Source organism: Manis javanica, chromosome 2 (assembly GCF_040802235.1).
Source record: "Manis javanica isolate MJ-LG chromosome 2, MJ_LKY, whole genome shotgun sequence".
Classification (NCBI taxonomy): domain Eukaryota; kingdom Metazoa; phylum Chordata; class Mammalia; order Pholidota; family Manidae; genus Manis; species Manis javanica.
The window spans coordinates 85,415,932-85,440,067 of NC_133157.1; the positions used below are offsets into that span (position 1 = coordinate 85,415,932).

The 24,136-nt window shown below is 35.8% G+C and overlaps 1 protein-coding gene across 11 annotated transcripts in view; it reads left to right on the forward strand.

Annotated features, from left to right (window-relative positions):
- Positions 1 to 24,136, forward strand: part of ERCC6L2 (ERCC excision repair 6 like 2) — a 216,916-nt gene that overhangs the window by 27,391 nt on the left and 165,389 nt on the right. For all 11 annotated transcript variants that reach the window (XM_036991135.2, XM_036991134.2, XM_073228784.1 and 8 more), the window contains exon 3: positions 20,037 to 20,156. In XM_036991135.2, the coding sequence (XP_036847030.2) occupies positions 20,037 to 20,156 (120 nt within the window). The remainder of the gene's footprint in view (positions 1 to 20,036; positions 20,157 to 24,136) is intronic.

Below are 24,136 nucleotides of genomic sequence, written 5' to 3' on the forward strand. Positions count from 1 at the left end.
TTTTGGTATTTTGTGTTGTTTTAACTGGAGGTTTACTGAGTTTTTGATCTTTTCAAAGAGCCAACTTTTAGTTTTGTTAATTTTTCTCTCTGTTTGTATTTCATTGGTTTCTGAATAACTATCTCCATTATTTTCCTCTTGCTTACTTTGTATGTATTTCACTCTTCATTTTCTAGCTTGTTAAGGTGAAACTGTGGGTCATTAATTTAATCCTTATCTTCTTATGCTCTTAAGTTTATGTCCAAATGTTGCTTTATCTGCATTCCACAAATTTTGGTGTGTTATATTTTAATTTTCATATAATTTAAAATATTTTCCAATTTTCTTGTGATTTTTTTTGTCTTTGGTCCTTGGATTATTTACAAGTGTGTGTTTGATTAGCCAGCATTTACCTATTTTTTCTAGGTACTTCATCATTAATGATTTCTAATTCCACAGTGATTAGAGAACATACTCTCCATGACTTCAGGATTTTGAAAAATTTATTGAGAGCTTTTTTAATGGCTCATCTTACTTCACATACTATGTACATTTGAAAAGAACATATATTCTGTAGTTGGATATACTGTCCTATAAATATCAATAAGTTAAGTGAAGGTAATTGATGCTATCCAGCTTTTCTGTGGTTTTAGTATTAATTGCTGAGAGAGGGAAGAAAGTCTCTTAATTATGGGTTTATCTATTTTTCCCTTTAATTCTGTCTATTTTACCTTCAGGTATTTTGAAGCTGTGTTATTAGGGTCACAAACCTTTATGATCATTCTGTCTTCTTGATGAATTTGATGCTTTTATCATTATGAAATATCTATTTCTGGTAATATTATTTGAAATCTTCTTTAGCTGATATTAAGATAGCCATTCCAGTATTCTTAGATGTACTGTTTACATGGTATGTCTTTTTCTGACCCTTTACTTTATCTGTGCATTTATCTTTAAAGTGTATCTCTTGTAGGCACTCTTTTATCCATCCTGGTAATCTCTGATATTTAATTGGAATGTATAGACCATTTACATTTAATGTAATTCCTGTTACATTTGGATTTGTATATACCATTATATTGTTTGCTTTTTGTTGGAACAGACTGTTTTCTGTTTTATTCTTCCTCTTTTCCTGGCTTTTTTTGGGTTGATAGGATATTTTTTAGAATTCCATTTTAATTCTTTTCATTTTTTAACAAAACATGTTGTTATTATTATTTTGGTGGTTACTCTAGTGATAAAAATACCCATTCCCTACTTTTCAGTGTACTTAAAGTTAATATTGTACCACTGTATATAAAAATCTTATAATGAAATACAATTCTTATTTTAAGGAAACTCAGAGTTAGGAAAGCTAAGTGTAAGATATCTTAGATACCTACCTAATACGTAGGTAATATCCTAATTTTGAAAGTTAAACCAAATATACTCCCAGAATAAATCCACCTTGGTTTTGGTATATAATTCCTTTTTTGTTGCATTTGCTGACGTTTTGCTTCTATATAAGGAAGTGAGTTTGCTTCTGTATGAGTTGTGCTTTTATATGAGTAAGGGAAATTTGCCTATAAATTTCCTGTATATACTATTCTTATCAGGTTTCTTAACAAGGTTATGTTGAACTTATAAAATTAGTTGAGGATATTTCTCCCTTTCTCTAAAACCTGGAAGAGTTTATGACTGGCATTGTCTTTCTTAAGCACTAGATAGATTTTATTGATGAAGCCATTAGGTCCTTAGTTTTCTTTGTGGAAGGTTTATAATCATGTATTTAGATTTCTTTAGTAGTTATATGGATATGTAAATTTTCTCTTTCTTCTTGTGTTGATCAGTTCTGTTTTTCCATTTCTACTTAATTTTCATACTCATTAGCATAACATTGTTTATTATGTCCTATATGTGCTTTTGTGTGTGTTGTCTCTTAGTTTCTCTTTGTCAATATTTTAGGGGGTTATCACTTCTAAAACTTTTCATAGAATGATCATTTGGTATTGTTGATTCATTTTATTGTATACTTTGTTGATCCTTTTTATTACATGCTTTCTCATGTTTTATAATTCTGATTTTATGTGTGTTTTATTTTCTTTGTTTAATTTTTTTATTTGTTTTATTTTGGTATCGTTAATGTACAATTACTTGGACAATATTATGATTACTAAACTCCCCCTATTATCAAGTCCCCCCAACATATCCCATTACAGTCACTGTCCATCAGTGTAGTAAGATGCTATAGAATCATTAATTGTCTTCTCTGTGTATACTGCCTTTCCCATGTCCCCCCACCCATTACATTATGTGTGCTAATCATAATGCCCCTTTTCCCCCTTATCCCTCCCATCCTCCCCAGTCCCTTTCCCTTTGGTAACTGTTAGTCCATTCTTGGGTTCTGTGAGTCTGTTGCTGTTTTGTTCCTTCAGTTTTTTTCTTTGTTCTTATACTCCACAGATGAGTGGAATCATTTGATACTTGTCTTTCTCCGCCTGGCTTATTTCACTGAGCATAATACCATCTAGCTCCATCCATGTTGTTGCAAATGGTAGGATTTGTTTTCTTCTTATGGCTGAGTAGTATTCCATTGTGTATATGTACCACATCTTCTTTATCCATTCATCTACTGATGGACACTTAGGTTGCTTCCATTTCTTGGCTATTGTAAATAGTGCTGTGAGAAGCATAGGAGTGCATATGTCTTTTTCAAACTGAGCTCCTGCATTCTTAGGGTAAATTCCTAGGAGTGGAATTCCTGGGTCAAATGGTGTCTCTATTTTTAGTTTTTTGAGGAACCTCCATACTGCTTTCCACAGTGGTTGAACTAGCTTACATTCCCATCAGCAGTGTAGGAGGGTTCCCCCTCTTTCCACATCCTCGCCAACATTTGTTATTGTTTGTCTTTTGGATGTTGGCTGTGTGTTTTATATTTTTAATAAATTTTTTAGATACATTTGTAGGTACATCATTAGTAGCTTATTTCTTAATATATGCATTTGCCCTGAGGCACAACTTTAAGTGTATTCCACAAGTTTAAGATGTAACTATTACTCATTTTTATTCAATCAATTTTCCAATCTCCATGAGTTTTCTTTGGAGTATATTCCTAACTTTCCAAATATTTGGAGATTCTGTTTATATTTCTGTTATTTCAAGTCTTTCATTTTGATTACAGAACATATTCTGTATGATTTCTGTATTTAAACTGTATGATCTCACATGTCAACTTTGGTAAATATTTCATGTGTACTCTAAAAATCAAACTGTATTTTGTGGTAGTGAACACTGTTCGGGCAAATGTTCATTAGGTCAACTTTGCTAACCATGTTTTTCAAATATGTATTTTTACTAATTGTCTATGTTCTTAGGGAGTTACTTAAAAATCTACCATTGTGCCTAAGGATTTGTCTATTTCTTTTGTTTCAATATACTTTTCTTTCACAATTTTTACTTTTTATAACTTTTAGGAAAATTAATTTTATCAAGTTAGATTGTGCCTCTTTAATTTAGTAATGCTTTTTGCCTCAGAGTCTTTTTACGTGAATTAATATAACTGTATATTCACTTTTCTGTTTTGTTTGCATGGTCTTTTTTCAAATTTTATTTACTTATAACCTTCTCTGTCCCTTGTTTAAAAATTTTTGTGTGTGTATAAATGACACATTTTATTTTACTTTTTAAAAATAAACTTATTTATTTATTTATTTTTCTTAAGTTACCATTGATATACACTCTTATGAAGGTTTCACAAGAAAAACAGCGTGGTTATTAAAATCACCCATATTATCGAGTTCCCCCCCATACCCTATTGCAGTCACTGTACATCAGCATAGTAAGATGCCACTACTTCTGCTTTCTGTGCTACACTGTCTTCCTTATGACCTCCCTAGAACCATGTGTACTAATAATAATACCCCTCAATCCCCATCTCCCTCCCTCTCTACCCGCCCTCCCCCACCCCTCCCCTTTGGTGATCGCTAGTCCCTTCTTGGAGTCTGTGAGTCTGCTGCTGTTTTGTTCCTTCAGTTTTGCTTTGTTGTTTTATTCCACAGATGAGGGAAATCATTTGGTATTTGTCTTTCTCTGCCTGACTTATTTCACTAAGTGTAAACCCTCTAGCTCTGTCCATGTTGTTGCACATGGTATGATTTGTTTCTTCCTGATGGCTAAATAGTATTCCATTTTGTATATGTACCACATTTTCTTTATCCATTCATCTACTGATGGACACTTAGGTTGCTTCCATATCTTGGCTATTGTAAATAGTGCTGCAGTAAACATAGGGGTCCATATGTCCTTTTGAATCTGATAAGTTGTTTTCTTTGGGTAAATTCCTAGGCGTGGAATTCCCTGGTCAAATGGTATTTCTATTTTTAGTTTTTTGAGGAACCTCCATATTGCTTTCCACAATGATTGAGCTAGTTTTACATTCCCACCAGCAGTGTAGGAGGGTTCCCATTTCTCCACATTCTCATCAGCATTTGTTGTTCCTAGTCTTTTGGATTTTGGCCATCCTAACTGGTCTGAGGTGACATCTCATTGTGGTTTTAATTTGCATTTCCCTGATAATTAGTGATATGGGATATCTTTTCCTGTGTCTGTTGGCCATCTGAATTTCTTCTTTGGATAAGTGTCTGTTCATATCCTCCGCCCATTTCTTAATAGGATTATTTGCTTTTTGTGTGTTGAGGCATGTGAGTTCTTTATATATTTTGGATGTTAGTCCCTTGTCAGATATGTGGTTTACAAACATATTCTCCCATACTGTAGGTACCTTTTTATTCTGCTATGGTGTGCTTTGCTGTACAGAAGCTTTTTAGCATGAGGTAGGCCCATTTGTTCATTTTTTATTTTGTTTCTCTTGCCCGAAGAGATGCATTCAGGAAAAAGTTGGTTAAGTTTATATTTCAAGACATTTTTGCCAATGTTTTCTTCTAAGAATTTTATGGATTCATGACTTACATTCAGGTCTTTGATCCATTTTGAGTTTACTTTTGTGTATGGGGTTTAACAATAATCCAGTTTCATTCTCATGCATGTAGCTGTCCAGTTCTGCCAACACCAGTTTTTGAGGAGGCTGTCATTTCCCCACTGTATGTCCATGCCTCCTTTATCGTGTATTAATTGACCATATATGCTTGGATCTATATCTGGGCTCTCTACTCTGTTCCATTGGTCTCTGGGTCTGTTCTTGTGCCAGTACCAAATTGTCTTGATTGCTGTTGCTTTGTAGTAGAGCTTGAAGTCAGGGAGCGTAATCCCCTCCAGCTTTATTCTTCCTTCTCAGGATTGCTTTGGCTATTTGGGGTCTTTTGTGGTTCCATATGAATTTTAGAACTATTTTCTCTAGTTCATTGAAAAATGCTGTTGGTATTTTGATGGGGATTGCATTGAATCTGTAGATTGATTTAAACCGAATGACCATTTTGACAATATTAGTTCTTCATATCCATGAGCCTGGGATGTATTTCTATTTATTGGTATCTTCTTCAGTTTCTCTCATGAGTATCTTGTAGTTTTCAGGGTGTAGGTCTTTCACTTCCTTCATTAGGTTTATTCCTAGGTATTTTATTCTGTTTGATGCAATTGTGAATGAAATTGTTTTCTTAATTTCTCTTTCTGCTAGTTCATCATTAGTGTATAGGAATGCCTCATATTTCTGTGTATTAATTTTGTATCCTGCATCTTTGATGAATTCAGTTATCAGATCTAGTAGTTTTGGAGTGGATTTTTTGAATTTTTTATGTACAATGTCATGTCATCTGCAAACAGGGACAATTTAACCTTTTCCTTACCAATCTGGATGCCTTTCATTTCTTTGTGTTGTCTGATTGCTGTGGCTAGAACCTCCAGAACTGTGGTGAATAAAAGTGGGGATAGTGGGCATCCTTGTCTTGTTCCTGATCTTAAAGGAAAAGCTTTCAGCTTCTCGCTGTTAAGTGTAATGTTGGCTGTGGGATTGTCATATATGGCCTTTATTATGTTGAGGTATTGCCCTCTCTACCCATTTTGTTGAGAGTTTTTATCATGAATGGATGCCGAATTTTGTTGAATGCTATTTCAGCATCTGTGGAGATCATCAGGTGATTTTTTGTCCTTTCCATTGATGTGGTGGATGCTATGGATGGATTTTTGAATATTGTACCATCCTTGCATCCCTGGAATAAATCCTACTTGATCATGATGGATGATTTTTTAATTTGTTTTGCTAATATTTTGTTGAGTATTTTTGCATGTATGTTCATCAGGGATATTGGTCTGTAGTTTTCTTTTTTTGTGGTCTTTGCCTGGTTTTGGGATTAGAGTAATGCTGGCCTCACAGAATGTGTTTAGAAGTATTCCCTCCTCCTCTACTTTTTGGAAAACTTTAAAGAGGATGGGTATTATGTCTTCAGTAAATGTGTGATAAAATTTAGTGGAGTAGCCATCTGGTCCATGGGTTTTATTCTTAGGTATTTTTTTGATTGACAGTTCGATTTCCTCGCTAGTAATTTGTTCAGATTTTCTGTTTCTTCTTGCATCAGTCTTGGAAGGTTGTTTTTTTCTAGAAAGTTGTTCATTTCTCTAGGTTGTCCAATTGTTAGCATACAATTTTTCATAGTATTCTCTCATAATTCTTTTTATTTCCATGGGGTCCGTAGTGATTTTTCCTTTCTCATTTCTGATTCGGTTTATGTGTGTAGACTCTCTTTTTCTCTTCATAAGTCTGGCTAAGGGTTTACCTATTTTGTTAATTATCTCAAAGATCCAGCTCCTGCTTTCATTGATTCTTTCTACTGTTTTATTTTTCTTGATTTTATTTATTTCTGCTCTAATGTTTATTATGTCCTTCCTTCTACTGACTTTGGGCCACATTTGTTCTGCTTTTTCTAGTTTTGTTAATTGTGAGTTTAGACTGTTCATATGGGATTGTTACTCTTTCCTGAGGTAAGCCTTTATTGCAATATACTTACCTCTTAGCACAGCCTTTTCTGCGACCCACAGATTTTGTGCTGTTGAATTATTGAACAACTATCAGTACCTATAATTGCTTTATTGTATATTAGTGCCTTTAGTATTATAAAGTAACTTCTCATACTTGGAGGTTTAAATTCAATCTTGTTATCCATAAGGGTTGTGACCCCTGCTTTCATTCATTTATTTACCTACTTTTTATTTTTATTTATATATTTATTTATTTATTTATTTATTTATTTTTTGAGAGGGCATCTCTCATACTTATTGATCAAATGGTTGTTAACAACAATAAAATTCTGTATAGGGGACTCAATGCTCAATGTACAATCATTAATCCACCCCAAGCCTAATTCTCGTCAGTCTCCAATCTTCTGAAGCATAACGAACAAGTTCTTACATGGTGAACAAGTTCTTCCATAGTGAATAAGTTCTTACATGGTGAACAGTACAAGGGCAGTCATCACAGAAACTTTCAGTTTTGATCACACATTATGAACTATAAACAATCAGGTTAAATATGAATATTCATTTGATTTTTATACTTGATTTATATGTGAATCCCACATTTCTCCCTTATTATTATTATTATTATTATTTTTTAATAAAATGCTGAAGTGGTAGGTAGATCCAAGATAGATGTAGAAAGTTTAGTGCTGCATGAGAGCAAATTTAGATCATCAGGTGTGTGCCTGTAGACTAAGTGTTAATCCAAGCTAGACAAGGGCAATAAAATATCCACGGATGCAGAAGATTTCTCTCAAAACAGGCAGGTGAGGTTCTAAGCATCACCTCTGTTGATCCCTAATTTCTCACCTGATGGCCCCCCTGCGACTGTGCCGGTCTTAGGTTGTTCCTCCCTTGAGGAATCTTACCCGTCTCTGGCTAACCAGTCATCTTCCGGGGCCATACAGGGAAATGTAAAGTTGGTTAAGTGAGAGAGAGGCAATACTGTTTGAAAAGGTTAGCTTTTTACTTCTTTGCAGATTTATGCCCTGTCGCTTTTATGCCCAGTATTTGTCTTGAGGTATCTTTACCACTTGGAAGAATTATGATACTCAGTAAATTCGATATGAGGCACGAATTTTATTTAAGGGTTGTAATTAGGAAGGAAGAAGAAAAGCTATAGAAGTAGCAGACAGAAGATAACATGGGAAGATTGATTATTTCTTTGACATATCTTCTTGTAGAGTAACTTAAGCATATATAGGTTTTAAACTACTAATTAAATTGTGTACACACATTAACATAATAGGAATACAGTTACATATCCGAAGCAGACCTATAATTACCAGCCATCTCCAGTGAAACCAAGGAAACCAGTTAGGCACCCTAGGCATTTGTGAAAACTTATCTGTGATATGGTGGATATTGTCCAACTGAACTTGAACAGTCTGAGAGAAATCAGACAAATTAAAACAGCCCATTCCTGGGGACTGTTCACATCCCATATGTTCTTTTAACAGTAGATTGTCTGTAGTCGCAAGATTTTGGAGCGCTGCAACTTGCACTTCTCCTAATTCTTGGTTGAGTTCTGACAGTATAGATCCAGTCAAATTTGTTGTTTTACTGTATGCACAGGCCAGCTTAGATATCTCCTTCTTCATTCCAATGGCAAGTCCAGGAACTGGTGGGATGGATGCAGCCACAACTGCACCATCGCCTGGATCTTTGTTGAGGTTTTTTGATGATCATCTTCTGGTATGACTCTTCCAGAGAGTGCTGATGTTGGAAGTTCTTCTTCATATCGTATCTTAGTTCAATTTCTGGGTAGTCGAATTAGGCTTTGATCCTCTGTATGAACACAAACAGACCCTTTGCCCACACTTTGATATGCCCTTTATACCATTGTGTAGAACTCATTGGAGGTCACCACACAGGAACTGCTCTTTTTTTTGTTTTTTTTTTTTTAAGAGAAAGGAATATTATCAGAAAAATGTACCGCCATAGCAGATCATCTGGCACCCTTTAAGTGATCAAAATTAAGTATATTTAAAGCATGCATTAATTGTTGATTTACAGTTAGTTTTATCCAATCAGGGAGTAATCCCCCTTTTCTTTCTTTCTTTTTTTTTATCATTAATCTACACTTACATAAAGAATATTATGCTTACTAGGCTCTCTCCTATACCAGGTCCCCCCTATAAACCACTTTATAGTCACTGTCCATCAGCATAGCAAAATGTTGTAGAATCACCACTTGTCTTCTTTGTCTTGTACAGCCCTCCCCTTTCTCCCTCCCTCCCATGCATGCTAATCATAAAACCCCTCTTCTTCTTCCCCACCTTGTCCCTCCCTACCCACCCATCCTCCCCAGTCCCTTTCCCTTTGGTACCTGTTAGTCCCTTCTTGGGTTCTGTGATTCCGCTGCTGTTTTGTTCCTTCAGTTTTTCCTTTGTTCTTATACTCCTCAGATGAGTGAAATCATTTGGTATTTCTCTTTCTCCGCTTGCCTTATTTCACTGAGCATAATACCCTCCAGCACCATCCATGTTGCTGCAAATGGTAGGATTTGCCCTCTTCTTATGGCTGAGTAGTATTCCATTGTGTATATGTACCACATCTTCTTTATCCATTCATCTACTGATGGACATTTAGGTTGCTTCCAATTCTTGGCTATTGTAAATAGTGCTGCGATAAACATGGGGGTGCATCTGTCTTTCTCAAACTTAATTGCTGCATTCTAAAGGGTAAATTCCCAGGAGTGGAATTCCTGGGTCAAATGCTATGTCTGTTTTGAGCATTTTGAGGAACGTCCATACTGCTTTCCACAATGGTTGAAATAATTTACATTCCCACCAGCAGTGTAGGAGGGTTCCCCTTTCTCCACAGCCTCACCAACATTTGTTGTTGTTTGTCTTTTGGATGGCAGCCATCCTTACTGGTGTGAGGTGATACCTCATTGTAGTTTTAATTTGGATTTCTCTGATAATTAGCGATGTGGAGCATCTTTTCATGTATCTGTTGGCCATCTGTATTTCTTTTTTGGAGAACTGTCTGTTCAATTCCTCTGCCCATTTTTTAATTGGATTATTTGTTTTTTGTTTGTTGAGGCCTGTGACCTCTTTATATATTTTGGATGTCAAGCCTTTATCGGATCTGTCATTTACAAATATATTCTCCCATACTGTAGGGTTCCTTTTTGTTCTATTGATGGTGTCTTTTGCTTTACAGAAGCTCTTCAGCTTAATATAGTCCCACTTGTTCATTTTTGCTGCTGTTTTCCTTGCCCTGGGAGATATGTTCAAGAAGAGGTCACTCACTCCTTGCCCGGGGAGATATGTTCAAGAAGAGGTCACTCACGTTTATGTCTAAAAGGTTTTTGCCTATCTTTTTTTCTAAGAGTTTTATGGTTTTATGACTTACATTCAGGTCTTTGATCCATTTTGAATTTACTTTTGTGTATGGCGTTAGGCAATGGTCGGGTTTCATTCTCCTACATGTAGCTGTCCAGTTTTTCCAGCACCATCTGTTGAAGAGACTGTCATTTTGCCATTGTATGTCCATGGCTCCTTTATCAAATATTAATTGACCATATATGTTTGGGTTAATGTCTGGAGTCTCTAATCTGTCCCACTGGTCTGTGGGTCTGTTCTTGTGCCAGTACCAAATTGTCTTGATTACTATGGCTTTGTAGTAGAGCTTGAAGTTGGGGAGTGTGATCCCCCCTACTTTATTCTTCTTTCTCAGGATTGCTTTGGCTATTCAGGGTCTTCGGTGTTTCCATATGAATTTTTGAATTATTTGTTCCAGTTCACTGAAGAATGTTGCTGGTAATTTGATAGGGATTGCATCAAATCTGTATATTGCTTTGGGCAGGATGGCCATTTTGACGATATTAATTCTTCCTAGCCGTGAGCATGGGATGAGTTTCCATTTCTTAGTGTCCCCTTTAATTTCTCTTTAGAGTGACTTGTAGTTTTCAGGGTATAGGTCTTTCACTTCTTTGGTTAGGTTTATTCCTAGGTATTTTATTCTATTTGATGCAATTGTGAATGGAGTTGTTTTCCTGATTTCTCTTTCCATTGGTTCATTGTTAGTGTATAGGAAAGCCACAGATTTCTGTGTGTTAATTTTGTATCGTGCAACTTTGCTGCATTCCAGTATCAGTTCTAGTAGTTTTGGAGTGGAGTCTTTAGGGTTTTTTATGTACAATATCATATCTGCAAATATGAGAGTTTAACTTCTTCTTTACCAATCCGGATTCCTTGTATTTATTTGTTTTGTCTGATTGCCGTGGCTAGGACCTCCAGTACTATGTTAAATAACAGTGGGGAGAGTGGGCATCCCTGTCTAGTTCCCGATCTCAGAGGAAAAGCTTTTAGCTTCTCGCTGTTCAGTATAATGTTGGCTGTGGGTTTATCATATATGGCCTTTATTATGTTGAGGCACTTGCCCTCTATTCCCATTTTGCTGAGAGTTTCTATCATGAATGGATGTTAAATTTGTCAGATGCCTTTTCAGCATCTATGGAGATGATCATGTGGTTTTTGTCTTTCTTTTTGTTGATGTGGTGGATGATGTTGATGGATTTTCGAATGTTGTACCATCCTTGCATCCCTGGGATGAATCCCACTTGGTCATGGTGTATGATCCTTTTGATATACTGTTGAATTCTGTTTGCTAATATTTTATTGAGTATTTTTGCATCTACATTCATCAGGGATATTGGTCTGTAATTTTCTTTTTTGGTGGGGTCTTTGCCTGGTTTTGGTATTATGGTGATGTTGGCTTCATAGAATGAGTTTGGGAGTATTCCCTCCTCTTGTATTTTTTTGAAAACTTTAAGGAGAATGGGTATTATGTCTTCTCTGTGTGTCTGATAAAATTCCAAGGTAAATCCGTCCGGCCTAGGGGTTTTGTTCTTGGGTAATTTTTTGATTACCGTTTCAATTTCTTTGCTCATAATTGGTTTGTTTAACTTTTGTGTTTCTTCCTTGGTCAGTCTTGGAAGGTTGTATTTTTCTAGGAAGTTGTCCATTTCTTCTAGGTTTTCCAGCTTGTTGGCATATAGGTTTTCATAGTAGTCTTTAATAATTCTTTGTATTTCTGTGGAATCTGTCGTGATTTTTCCATTCTCATTTCTGATTCTGTTGATTTGTGTTGATTCTCTTTTTCTCTTAATTAGTTTGGCTAGAGGTTTATCTATTTTGTTTATTTTCTCAAAGAACCAGCTCTTGGTTTCATTGATTTTTCCTATTGTTTTATTCTTCTCAATTTTGTTCATTTCTTCTCTGATCTTTATTATGTCCCTCCTTCTGCTGACTTTAGGCCTCATTTGTTCTTCTTTTTCCAGTTTCGATAATTGTGATGTTAGACTATTCATTTGGGATTGTTCTTCCTTCTTCAAGTGTGCCTGGATCGCTATATACTTTCCTCTTAGGACTGCTTTCGCCGCGTCCCACAGAAGTTGGGGCTTTGTGTTGTTGTTGTCATTTGTTTCTATATATTCCTTGATCTCTATTTTGATTTGTTCATTGATCCATTGATTGTTCAGGAGCATGTTGTTAAGCCTCCATGTGTTTGTGAGCCTTTTTGTTTTCTTTGTAGAATTTATTTCTAGTTTTATACCTTTGTGGTCTGAAAAATTGTTTGGTGGAATTTCAATATTTTGGAATTTACTGAGGCTCTTTTTGTGGGCTAGTATGTGGTCTATTCTGGAGAATGTTCCATGTGCACTTGAGAAGAATGTATATCCTGTTGCTTTTGGATGTAGAGTTCTATAGATGTCTATTAGGTCCATTAGTTCTAGTGTGTTGTTCAGTGCCTCTGTTCTTACTTATTTTCTGCCCAGTGGATCTCTCCTTTGTGGTGAGTGGTGTGTTGAAGTCTCCTAAAATGAATGCATTGCAGTCTATTTCCCCCTTTAGTTTTGTTAGTATTTGTTTCACATATGCTGGTGCTCTTGTGTTGGGTGCATATATATTTAGAGTGGTTATATCCTCTTGTTGGACTGAGCCCTTTATCATTATGTAGTGTCCTTCTTTATCTCTTGTTCCTTTCTTTGTTTTGAAGTCTATTTTGTCTGATATTAGTATTGCAACCCCTGCTTTCTTCTCGCTGTTGTTTGCCTGAAATATGTTTTTCCATCCTTTGACTTTTAGTCTGTGCATGTCGTTGGGTTTAAGGTGAGTTTCTTGTAAGCAGCATATAGATGGGTCTTGTTTTTTTATCCAGTCTATTACTCTGTGTCTTTTGATTAGTGCATTGAGTTCATTTACATTTAGGGTGACTATTGAGAGATATGTACTTATTGCCATTGCAGGCTTTAAATTCGTGGTTACCAAAGGTTCAAGGTTAGCCTCTTTAGTATCTTCCTGCCTAACTTAGCTCGCTTATTGATCTGTTATGTACACTGTCTGGAGCTTCTTTTCTTCTCTCCCTTCTTATTCCTCCTCCTCCTTTCTTCATATGTTGGGTGTTTTGTTCTGTGGTCTTTTTAGGAGTTCTCCCATGTAGAGCAGTCCCTGTAAGATGCCCTGTAGAGGTGGTTTGTGGGAAGCAAATTCCCTCAGCTTTTGCGTGTCTGGGAATTGTTTAATCGCTCCTTCATATTTAAATGATAATCGTGCTGGATACAGTATCCTTGGTTCAAGGCTCTTCTGTTTCATTGTATTAAATATATCATGCCATTCTCTTCTGTCCTCTAGGGTTTTTGTTGAGAAGTGTGATGATAGCCTGATGGGTTTTCCTTTATAGGTGACCTTTTTCTCTCTAGCTGCCTTTAAAACTCTTTCCTTGTCCTTGATCCTTGCCATTTTAATTATTATGTGTCTTGGTGTTGTCCTCCTTGGATCCTTTCTGTTGGGGGTTCTGTGTATTTCTGTGGTCTGTTCAATTTTTTCCTCCCCCAGTTTTGGGAAGTTTTCAGCAATTATTTCTTCAAAGACACTTTCTATCCCTTTTCCTCTCTCTTCTTCTTATGGTACCCCTATAATATGGATATTGTTCCTTTTGGATTGGTCACACAGTTCTCTTAGTATTGTTTCGTTCCTGGAGATCCTTTTATCTCTCTCTATGTCAGCTTCTATATGTTCCTGTTCTCTGGTTTCTATTCCTTCAATGGCCTCTTGCATCTTATCCATTCTGCTTATAAATCCTTCCAGGGTTTGTTTCACTTCTGTAATCTTCTTCCTTGCATCTGTGATCTCCCTCCATACTTTATCCCATTGCTCTTGCATTTTTCTCTGCATCTCCGTCAGCATGTTCATGATTTTTATTTTGAATTCTTTTTCAGGAAGACTGGTTAGGGCTGTCTACTTCTCAGGTGTTGACTCTGTGTACTTTGTCTGCCTGTAGTTTTGCCTTTTCATGGTGATAGAGATAATTTGCAGAACTGTTACGAGTGACGGCTGGAAGAGCTTTCCTTCTTGTTGCTTTGTGGCCTTCCTCTCCTGGGAGAACAGCGACCTCTAGTGGCTTGTGCTGGGCAGCTGCGCGCACACAGGGGCTCACAGACAAGGCTTCTGCTTCCTGCCTGGCTGCTATGGTGTTTATATCTGCTGTTGCTGTGGGCGTGTCCTGGCTCAGGCTGCGGCTCTAAAATGGTGGAGCCACGTTGAAGGGGCAGCGGCCGGGAGGCTGTTTATCTCCGTAAGGGGCCTCCGTGCTCCCTGCTTCCCATGGGGTTCGAGTGCCCAGAGATCCCCAGATTCCCTGCCTCTGGACTAAGTGTCCCACCCTGTCCCTTTATGACTTCCAGAAAGCACTCGCCAAACCAAAACAACAACAACCACCACCACAACAACAACAAAAAAACCCGCATGATTTTCTTCGTCCTAAGGCTCTGGCCTCAGGCACCTGCTCATCGGTCTTGCTGTCCTGTTTCCCTAGTATTGGGTGTCCCTGTCCCTTTAAGAGTTCCAAAAAGCACTCACCAATAAAAAATGAGTGAAAAAAAATGGCCGGTCCCGTTTCTTTATTCTCTGGCTTTGGCCTCAGGCAACCACTCACCAGTCCTGCTGCCCTGTTTCCCTAGTATCCAGGACCCCACGCATGCACTGTGTCTGCGCTCTGGTATGGAATGCTGGGGCTGGTTGTTCAGCAGTCCTGGGTTCCTTCTCCCTCCTGCTCTGACTCCTCTCTTCCCGCCGGGAGCTGGGGGCGGAGTGCTCAGGTCCCGCCGGGCTGGGGCTTGTATCTTACCCCCTTCGCGAGGCGCTGGGTTCTCGCAGGTGTGGATGTGGTCTGGATGTTGTCCTGTGTCCTCTGGTCTCTATTTTAGGAAGAGTTATCTTTGTTATATTTTCATAGATATATGTGGTTTTGGGAGGAGATTTCCACTGCTCTAGTCATGCCGCCATCTTGGCTCCCTTCTCTGCTTGATCTGTTTTTATTTGGTCAGTGATCCATTGATTATTTAGGAGCATGTTGTTAAGCCTCCATGTGTTTGTGAGCTTTTTGTTTTCGTTGCATAATTTATTTCTAGTTTCATACCTTTGTGATCTGAGAAACTGTTTGGTGTAATTTCAATTTTTTAAAATTTACTGAGGCTCTTTTTGTGGCCTAGTATCTGATTTCTTCTTGTAAATGTTCCATGTGCATAAGAGAAGAATGTGTATCCTCCTGCTTTTGGGTGGAGTGCTCTGTAGATGTGTGTTAGGTCCATCTGTTTAATCTGTTGTTCAGTTACTTTGTCTCCTTACTTATTTTCTGTCTCATTGATCTGTTTTTTGGAGTGAGTTGTCTGTTGAAGTCTCCTAAAATGAATGCATTGCATTCTATTTTCCCCTTTAATTCTGTTAGTATTTGTTTTGCATATGTTGGTGATCCTGTGTTGGGTGCATAGATATTTATAATGGTTGTATCCTCTTGTTGAACTGACCCCTTTATCATTGTGTAATGTCCTTTTTTGTGTCTTGTTACTTTCTTTGTTTTGAAGTCTTTTTTGTCTGATACAAGTACTGCAACACTTGCTTTTTACTCCCTATTAGTTGCATGGAATATCTTTTTTCATCCCTTCACTTTTAGTCTGTGTATGTCTTTGAGTTTGAAGTGAGTCTCTTGTAGGCAACATATAGACGGGTCTTGTTTTTTTATCAATTCAGTGACTGTGTGTCTTTTGATTGTTGCATTCAGACCATTTACATTTAGTGTGAATATCAATAGGCATGTACTTATTGCCAGTGCAGCTTAGATTCGTGGTTACCAAAGGTTCAAGGCTAACTTCCTTACTATCTAACAGTCTAATTTAACTCAGTATGCTATTACAAACACAATCTAAAGGTTTTTTATTTTCCCCTCCTTTCTTCCTTCTCTATTCTTTATATATTATGTATCATATTCTGTAGTCTTTATCTGTCCCTTAAGTGACTTTGGGGGTAGTTAATTTGATTTTGCATGTGTTTAGTAATTGTTGTACTTTCTTTACTGTGGTTTTATTTCCTCTGGTTGTGATTTAACCTTAGGAACACTTCCATCTATAGCAGTCCCTCCAAAATACACTGCAGAGATGGTTTGTTGGAGGTAAATTCTGTCAAGTTTTGCTCATCTGAAAATTTTTTAATCCCTCCTACAAATCTAAGTGATAATCTTGCCAGGCAGAGTATTCTTGGTTCGAGGCCCTTCTGCTTCATTGCATTAACTACGTCATGCCACTCCCTCCTGGCCTGTAAGGTTTCTGTTGAGAAGTCTGATGATAGCCTGATGAGTTTTCCTTCTCATGTGATCTTTTTCCTCTCTCTGGCTGCTCTTAATATTTTGTTCTTATCCTTGATCTATGCCATTTTAATTATTATATGTCTTGGTGCTGTATTCTTTTGGTCCCCTGTGTTGGGAGATCTTTGCACCTCCATGTCCTGAGAGACAGCATCCTTCCCCAGATTGGGGAAGTTTTCAGCAATTACCTCCTCCAAGGTACTTTCTATCCCTTTTTCTCTCTTCTTCTTCTGGTACCCCTGTAACATGAATATTGTCCCATTTGGGTTGGTCACACAGTTTTCTCAATATTCTTTCATTTCTAGAGATCCTTCTTTCTCTCTGTGCCTCAGCTTCTTTGTATTCCTCTTCTCTAATTTCTATTTCATTTACCATCTCCTCTACTTTGTCTAATCTGCTTTTAAGTCTCTCCATTGTATGTTTCATTTTAGATACTGTATTCTTCAATGTTGTATCTCATTCTTGAATTCCTCCCTGAGTTCTTGAATATTTTTCTGTACCTCCATGAGCGTATTTATAATTTTTATTTTGAAATCTCAGGAAGATTGATGAGTTCAGTTTCACTTGGCCCTCTTTCTTGTGTTTTTGTGGGGTTTTGGTTTGGACCAGGTTCCTTTGACATTTCATATTTGTATGTAGAGGCCTCCTGTGCCCAGAATATCTACTTTCTGGAGCTGCTTAGCCCCTGCAGTGATGTCGAGAGTTGCAGGTGAGCGGTGTGGTGCCTGGGCGGAGGAAATAGCTGTTTCCTGCTTCTTGGTTGCTGTCCCTGTCTCCACTGCCAGAACCAGTGGGCCAAGAACACAGGTATAAGTCTCTCTGCTTTGTGCTTGTAGCTGCCATAGGCAGGGCCTCCCTCTCTCTGACCTGATGCCAGGGCAGGAGCTGCCAGTTTGCGAGCCTGTGACATTAGGGAGGAAGGCGCAGCAGGCTGCGTATCATGGTTGGGTACCTCAGAGCTCTATAGCCAGCTAGTGGGATGGAGCACCTCAAGTTCCTGAATGTTCCCAACCTGCTGGGCAGGGTATGCCTGAGCAATTTTGTCCACATGTCCTTTCTTCTGAGCAGCAAGCTCTGTTCAGTGCTTGCCCCTTTAGCAGCACTCTTGCTGTTAGGCAGTCTCTCAGACTGCCCATCTTTCTTTTGTCCCAGAACAGCCCCATGTGGATCCCTGTTTTCCACATGCAGCTTGAATCCTAGTTTCTGCATGTATTCCGCCTGTCTTAAGTTTCCAACCCCACTAATCTCCAAAGCAGATCTCCAGGTCTGGGTGTTCAGCAGTCCTAGGTTCCACCCATTCTCCGCTCCATTCCTCTTACTCCTGCCAGTGAGCTGGGGTGAGGAAATGGCTTGGGTCCCACCAGAACACAGCCTTGGTACGTTACTGTGTTTCATGAGGTCTGTTCTTTTCTCCAGATGTATGCAGTCTGGTGAAGCCTTCTTTCCTGTTGCTCTTTCAGAATTAGTTGTATTAGCTATGTTTTCATATTATATGTGGTTTTGTGAGGAGACCTCTCTTTCACCTCTAATGCTGCCATCTTTAAACCTCCCTCATCTTCATTGACACATATATTTAATGCTCCTGAAATATTTCTTTTAATTAGAGCATTTAGTGCATTTCTATGTAATGTGCTTTCTAATACATTTACATAGAAGCCTACTGTTTTACTATTTGTTTTTTATTTGTTGCATGTCATTTATGTTCATTTTCCTCCTCTTTTTTGCCTCTTTTGGATAGGTTATTTCGTATTATTCTATTATCCCTTTCTTAATAGGTTAGTAGTTACCCGTTACTGTATTTTTCTTCTAGTGGATACCCTAGTAATTGTAACATATCCTTGACATCAATATATAAATTAGTACTTTTTTTTTCCTCCTGGACAGCATCAGGACCCCACAATACTGTAATTGCTCTGCCTTTTCTAACCCATATATATTTGTTGTCATATCTTTTAATTCTTCTGTTATTTGATTCCAACAGGACATTTAATCTTTTTTTCCTAATGTTAATATACATTTATATTTTATATATATTTATCATTTTTGGTGCTCTTAATTTTTCACTGCATCATTGAGTATCTATATTGGATAATTTTCCTTGTGTCTCAAAACATCCTTTTGTTATTTTCTTTAGTGGCTCTCTTAGTGAATTTGCATAGTTTTTGTCTAAAAATATCTTCATATTAATTCTTGAATATTTTCACTTGGTGTAAAACTAGGTTTTTCCTTTCTTCAGCACTTTGGAAATATTCTATTGTATGGTGTCTTCCATTGTTTTTGCTACAAGGTCAGCTCCTTGTCTCATTGTTGCTTTTTTTAGGTCATCTTGTTTTCTCCTCTGGATGCTTTTAATATTTTGTTTTTCTCTCAGTTTTAAGCAGTTCTTCTATGAAGGACCTACTTTTCGATTTATTTATTTTTATTTTCTGGCTTGATGCTGTTCATAATACATCTGAGATATATGGCTTGATTTTTTTTTACCAGTTTTTAAAAAGTTTTCAGCATTTGTCTCTTCAAATACTTCTACAGTATTCTTTTTCTTTTGTCTGTCACTTAGGATTCAGATTATAGGTGTCCACACCCATAATAAAAAGTTATTTTTGGATAGTTTTTCTAATTCTCTCATATTTTGTCTTTAGGTTTTAATATTCATATACTTTACTTTTCTGTTGTAATGATCAGCTCTTTTCCCCCATATGTATACTTCACAAACTCCCCTCTATTCTTTAAAACAAGTCTGCCAATATTGTTTTTGCTATTTTCACATATTTTTTACAATTACTCTAAAAGGTTAACTTGTCCAAGTTCACATAACTGCCAAGCTACTAAGGCTGAAATTTGAGCCAAAATCCAGTTGATTAAGTATTTCTTGCTCTTCATTATATGAAGTTATATTTCCTTTTTTCTATGTCTCTTTGTTTCTCCCACTTGGTATTTGGAGAATAACTATTATTCAAAATGCTGTGCACATTGATGAATTGTCTTAGTATATCTTAATATAACATTCTCTCATTTTACCTGTTTATTACATAAACAGAAGTACACAAATTTATGAGCCAAATATTATCTCCTTAAGTAGTTTATATTCTACAAGGAAAAAAAATATATGTAGTTTATTTCAGTAGACGATACAGAGTTTCCATCGATGGAAACAAATAAGAAGATAAAGTCTCAATTGATGAGATCAAGAAAGAATCATTGACTAGTTATAATTATCATGAAAGAGATGGTAATGCGAGAATTTATTTTACTGTATTCAAGAGTAATAATCTATATTATACATATGTTTCTTAATACACATAAAACCAATACTAGTGTTTTACATTTTTCCCACTAACAAATCTATTTGTACATACTCAAATTGTCACTAATTAGGTAGTTAACCATATAAGCAAAAAATTTTTGTCCATGGTGATAACATTATATACAGTGATTGAACACATTTGGTTTTTTTTTTCCAGGTTATTTCATTTTTGGCTGCAGTTTTGCATAAAAAGGGGACTCGTGAGGATATTGAAAATAACATGCCAGAGTTTTTACTAAGAAGTATGAAAAAGGAACCCCCTTCTGCTGCAAAGAAGGTAAGATATCTAGAAATATACAACTCATAAAGCTGGTATTGGAAAAGTACATAGAAATTTATATAACATCACATATTATAATACAATTTTAAAATAAAATAATTTAAGGATATTAAAATATTTGTTTTGTAGACCTGATTTTTGAAGGATTTTCAGGTTCTTCCACAAGTTAAATATGACTAATCTGAAAGTTACAGTATATAATTTTAGTTTGAATTTACGGGTTGGGTGACTCAGTCATTTGCTCAGCTTGATTTACGTGACTTCTATTAATTTGATACATTTCCGTAAATGTGTATGTAAAGTTAATTGAAGTCCATTATCTTTATTTATGTGAGAATGAAAAGGAGACAGTTATAGATACTGTTAACAAAGGTATGGCATTGATAAAGTTGCTTAGCAGACTAATTATATATCCCAGAAATGGGAAGCAAGTTTTTCCTATATAAGAAAATTGAAGTTGGAATCATAAAAAATAAAGTCTCTCAGCCATGTGAGTATGAATACTGTTCGTGTCCATACTTCAGCTTTCTCCTTTGTAAATATATACTTATATCTTATACATGATACTTATAAAAAGAGATTGTTTCTTTCCTTCCTTCCTTCTTTTTTTTCCATCTTTCCTCCTTCTCTCTCTCCCCTACCCCTGCATACATATACATATACATATATATGTGTGTGGATATGTGGATATATATATACACACATACATATATATACACACATATATGTGTGTAAATTCCTTGTGGTAATGGACATTGCTATTTTTATATTTCCTTCAGCTGAATTCTTAAATCATTTATTTTTCAATCTTATAGTCTAATAAATTCCATTAAAGTTCTAAATTTCCCCTTGAGTACTACTTTGCATTCCATAGTTTGGACTCATTATTCTTTTTTGTTATCTGTGACTGCAGTTTTTGTTCTGTTTTACTCTAGTACTATTTAAACCAATGTTTTGAAATTTCTAAGTAAATAGATATTATTAGTGAATGGGGAATGATGGAAATGATTAGCTTTTATTGTTGATTTCTAGTTTTGTTACATCTGATAATCCAGCCTTGCTGTTTTCCTTGTGGCTAAATCCATGACCAAGTGTTTTTAATGCCCTGATGTTTTGTAGACTTGGTTATTATTTTAAAATGTCTAATATTATGCATTCTTCATTATTATGTCCACATAGTTTTAAGTATTTCTATTTAATCTAGCTTATTAATTGTATTGTTAAAATTTGTTGTACTTTTTTTTTGGTTTATTTGAGTAGTTGGGTGCTATAAGAAATATATTAAAATTTCCTACTGTCTTTCACCTTTCTCCTTTCTTCTTGTATTTATACCAGTTTCTTGTTGAACAGTTTCAATCATTTCAAAAATTTTGTATACTTACATTTTGCTCCCATACTAGATTGATAGTTTATCTGAATGTAGAATTCTAAGTTAAAATTTTCTCTTGAAACTCAACCAAAATCATTTTGTTGTCTTCTTTCACTGAGGATCCACTGCCTTTTTCTCTTGGAAAAGAAATTATCTTTTTCTTTGTAACTGTTTAGGGTTTTTCCTTTAACCTCAAAATTCAGAAATTTCCTCACAATACTCACTTTAGAATTCTCCTAAATAAGTTCTTTTGCTTTAGAAAAGTAAATGCAGTACTTTATGTAGGGGAAGTGGAATACTGATGCTAGAACCAGCTTCTCTGAAACAAATAGTTGTCATGATTGTTACCTTTTAATTAATTGATCTGCCATTCCTTTTTATTGTATTTTCTTAATTTCTTTTTCTGATAATTCATTGCTAGTATATAGAAACACAACTAATTTTTGTGTATTGTTTTTGTATCTTGCAACTTTAATGAATGCATTTATTAGTTCTAACAGTTATTTGATGCCTTCTTCAGTGTTCTCTACATATAACATGTCATTTGAAAACAGATGATTTGCTTCTTCCTTTCCAATATGGACACCTTTCATTTCTTTTTCTTACCTAATTGTTCTGGCTAGGACTGCTAGTAGTGAAAGTGGACATCTTTGTCTTGTTCCTGATCTAAAAGGAAAAGTTTTCAACTTTTCACTCTTTAGTATGATATTAACTGTGGACTTGTCATATATGGCATTTATTTTGCTGAGGTATGTATCCTCTATACCCAGTTTATTGAGAGTTGCTATTATACATGGATGTTAATTTTTGTCAGATGCTTTTTTTGGACATCTATTGAGATACGATTTTTATCCTTTATTTTGTTAATGTAGATGTATCACATTTACTGATCTATGTATGTTGAACATCCTTGCATCCCAGGAATAAATCCCACTTGATCATGGTATATGATCCTTTTAAAGTATTGTTGAATTCTGTTTGTTAGTATTTTCTTGAGGATTTTTGCATCTATGTTCTTCAGGAATATTGGCCTGTGATTTTCTTTTCTTGAAGTGTCCTTGTCTATTTTGGTACCAAGGTAACAGTGGCCTCATAAAATGAGTTTGAAAGTGTTTCTTCTATTCTTTAGAGGAGTTTGAGAAGGATTGGCATTATTTCTTTTAAAGTTTGGTAGCATTCACCAGTGAAGGCATCTGGTCCTCAGACTTTCTTTGTTGGGAGGTTTTTGGCTTCTGATTCAACCTCCTTACTAGTAATTGGTCTATTCAAACTTTCTGTTTCTTCATGATTCAGGTCTTGTTGAGTTATCTGTTTCTAGGAATTTATCCATTTCTTCTTGTTTATCTAATTTGTTACCACAAATTGTATAATGTTTTATAACCCTTTGTATTTCAGGTATAATGTCTTCTCTTACATTTCTAGCTTTTTATTTATTTTAGCCTTCTTTTTTTCTTAGTCTAGGTAAAGGTTTGTCAATTTTGTTTATCTTTTCAAAAAACCAGCCTAGTTTCAATCATCTTTTCTTTTGTACTGTTAATCTGTTTTATTTATTTCTCCTTTCTTTGTTATTTTCTTCTGTCTGCTATCTTTGTGCTTAATCTATTCCTTTTTTGTTTCCTGAGATGTAAAATTCAGTTGTTTATTTGAGATCTTTTTTTTTCTTAATGTAGACATTTATCACTATCAAATTTCCTCTTAGAACTCTTGCATCCTGTGAGTTTTAGTATGTGGTGTTTCAATTTTCATTTGTCTAAAGTTTTTTTATTTCCTTTTTTATTTCTTCTTTGACCCATTGGTTGTTCAGAAGTATGTTGTTCATATGTGGACTTTTCAGTTTTATTCTTGCAATTGATTTCTAATTTCATACCATTGTGGTCAGAAAAGATGATTGATAAGGATTTCAGTCTTCTTAAATTATTGAGACTTTTTTTGTGGCCTAACATATTATCTATCCTGTAGAATGTTCCATATGCATCTGAGAAAAATATATATTCTGCTGTTTGTTGGAATGTTCTGTATATGTCTGACAGGTTCAGCTGGTCTAACTTTATGTCCAGTGATTCCTTACTGATTTTCTGACTGAGTTATCTATCTAATGTTGAAAGCAGGGTATGGAAATCTGTTTATTATTGTATTGCTGTAATATTTCAGATCTGTTAATATTTGCTGTATTTATTTAGGTGTTCTGTTGTTGGGTGTATAAAATATTTATAATTGTTATATCCTCTTGATGAGTTGACCCCTTTATCATGCTCTAATAATTTTTGTCTCTTGTTACAGTATTTGATGTCAAGTGTATTGTGTCTTAGTATAGTTTTTTGATTTCCATTTGTATGCAATTTCATTTTCCATCTCTTCACTTTCAGTCTGTGTGTGTCCTTAAAGCTGACATGAATCTCTTGTAAGCAACATAATTGGGTCTTGTTTTATTATCCATTCAGCCACCTACATCTTTTGATTGGAGAATTTAGTCCATTTACATTTAAAATTCATTTCCATTTTGTGACCCAGTGTTTTCAACTGCCTCTGCTCTGTTGAGTTTTTTTCTTGTGTTGTTATTGTTTTGTTTGTTGTTGTCATTTTTATGTTTCTTCTAGGAAGAATTCAC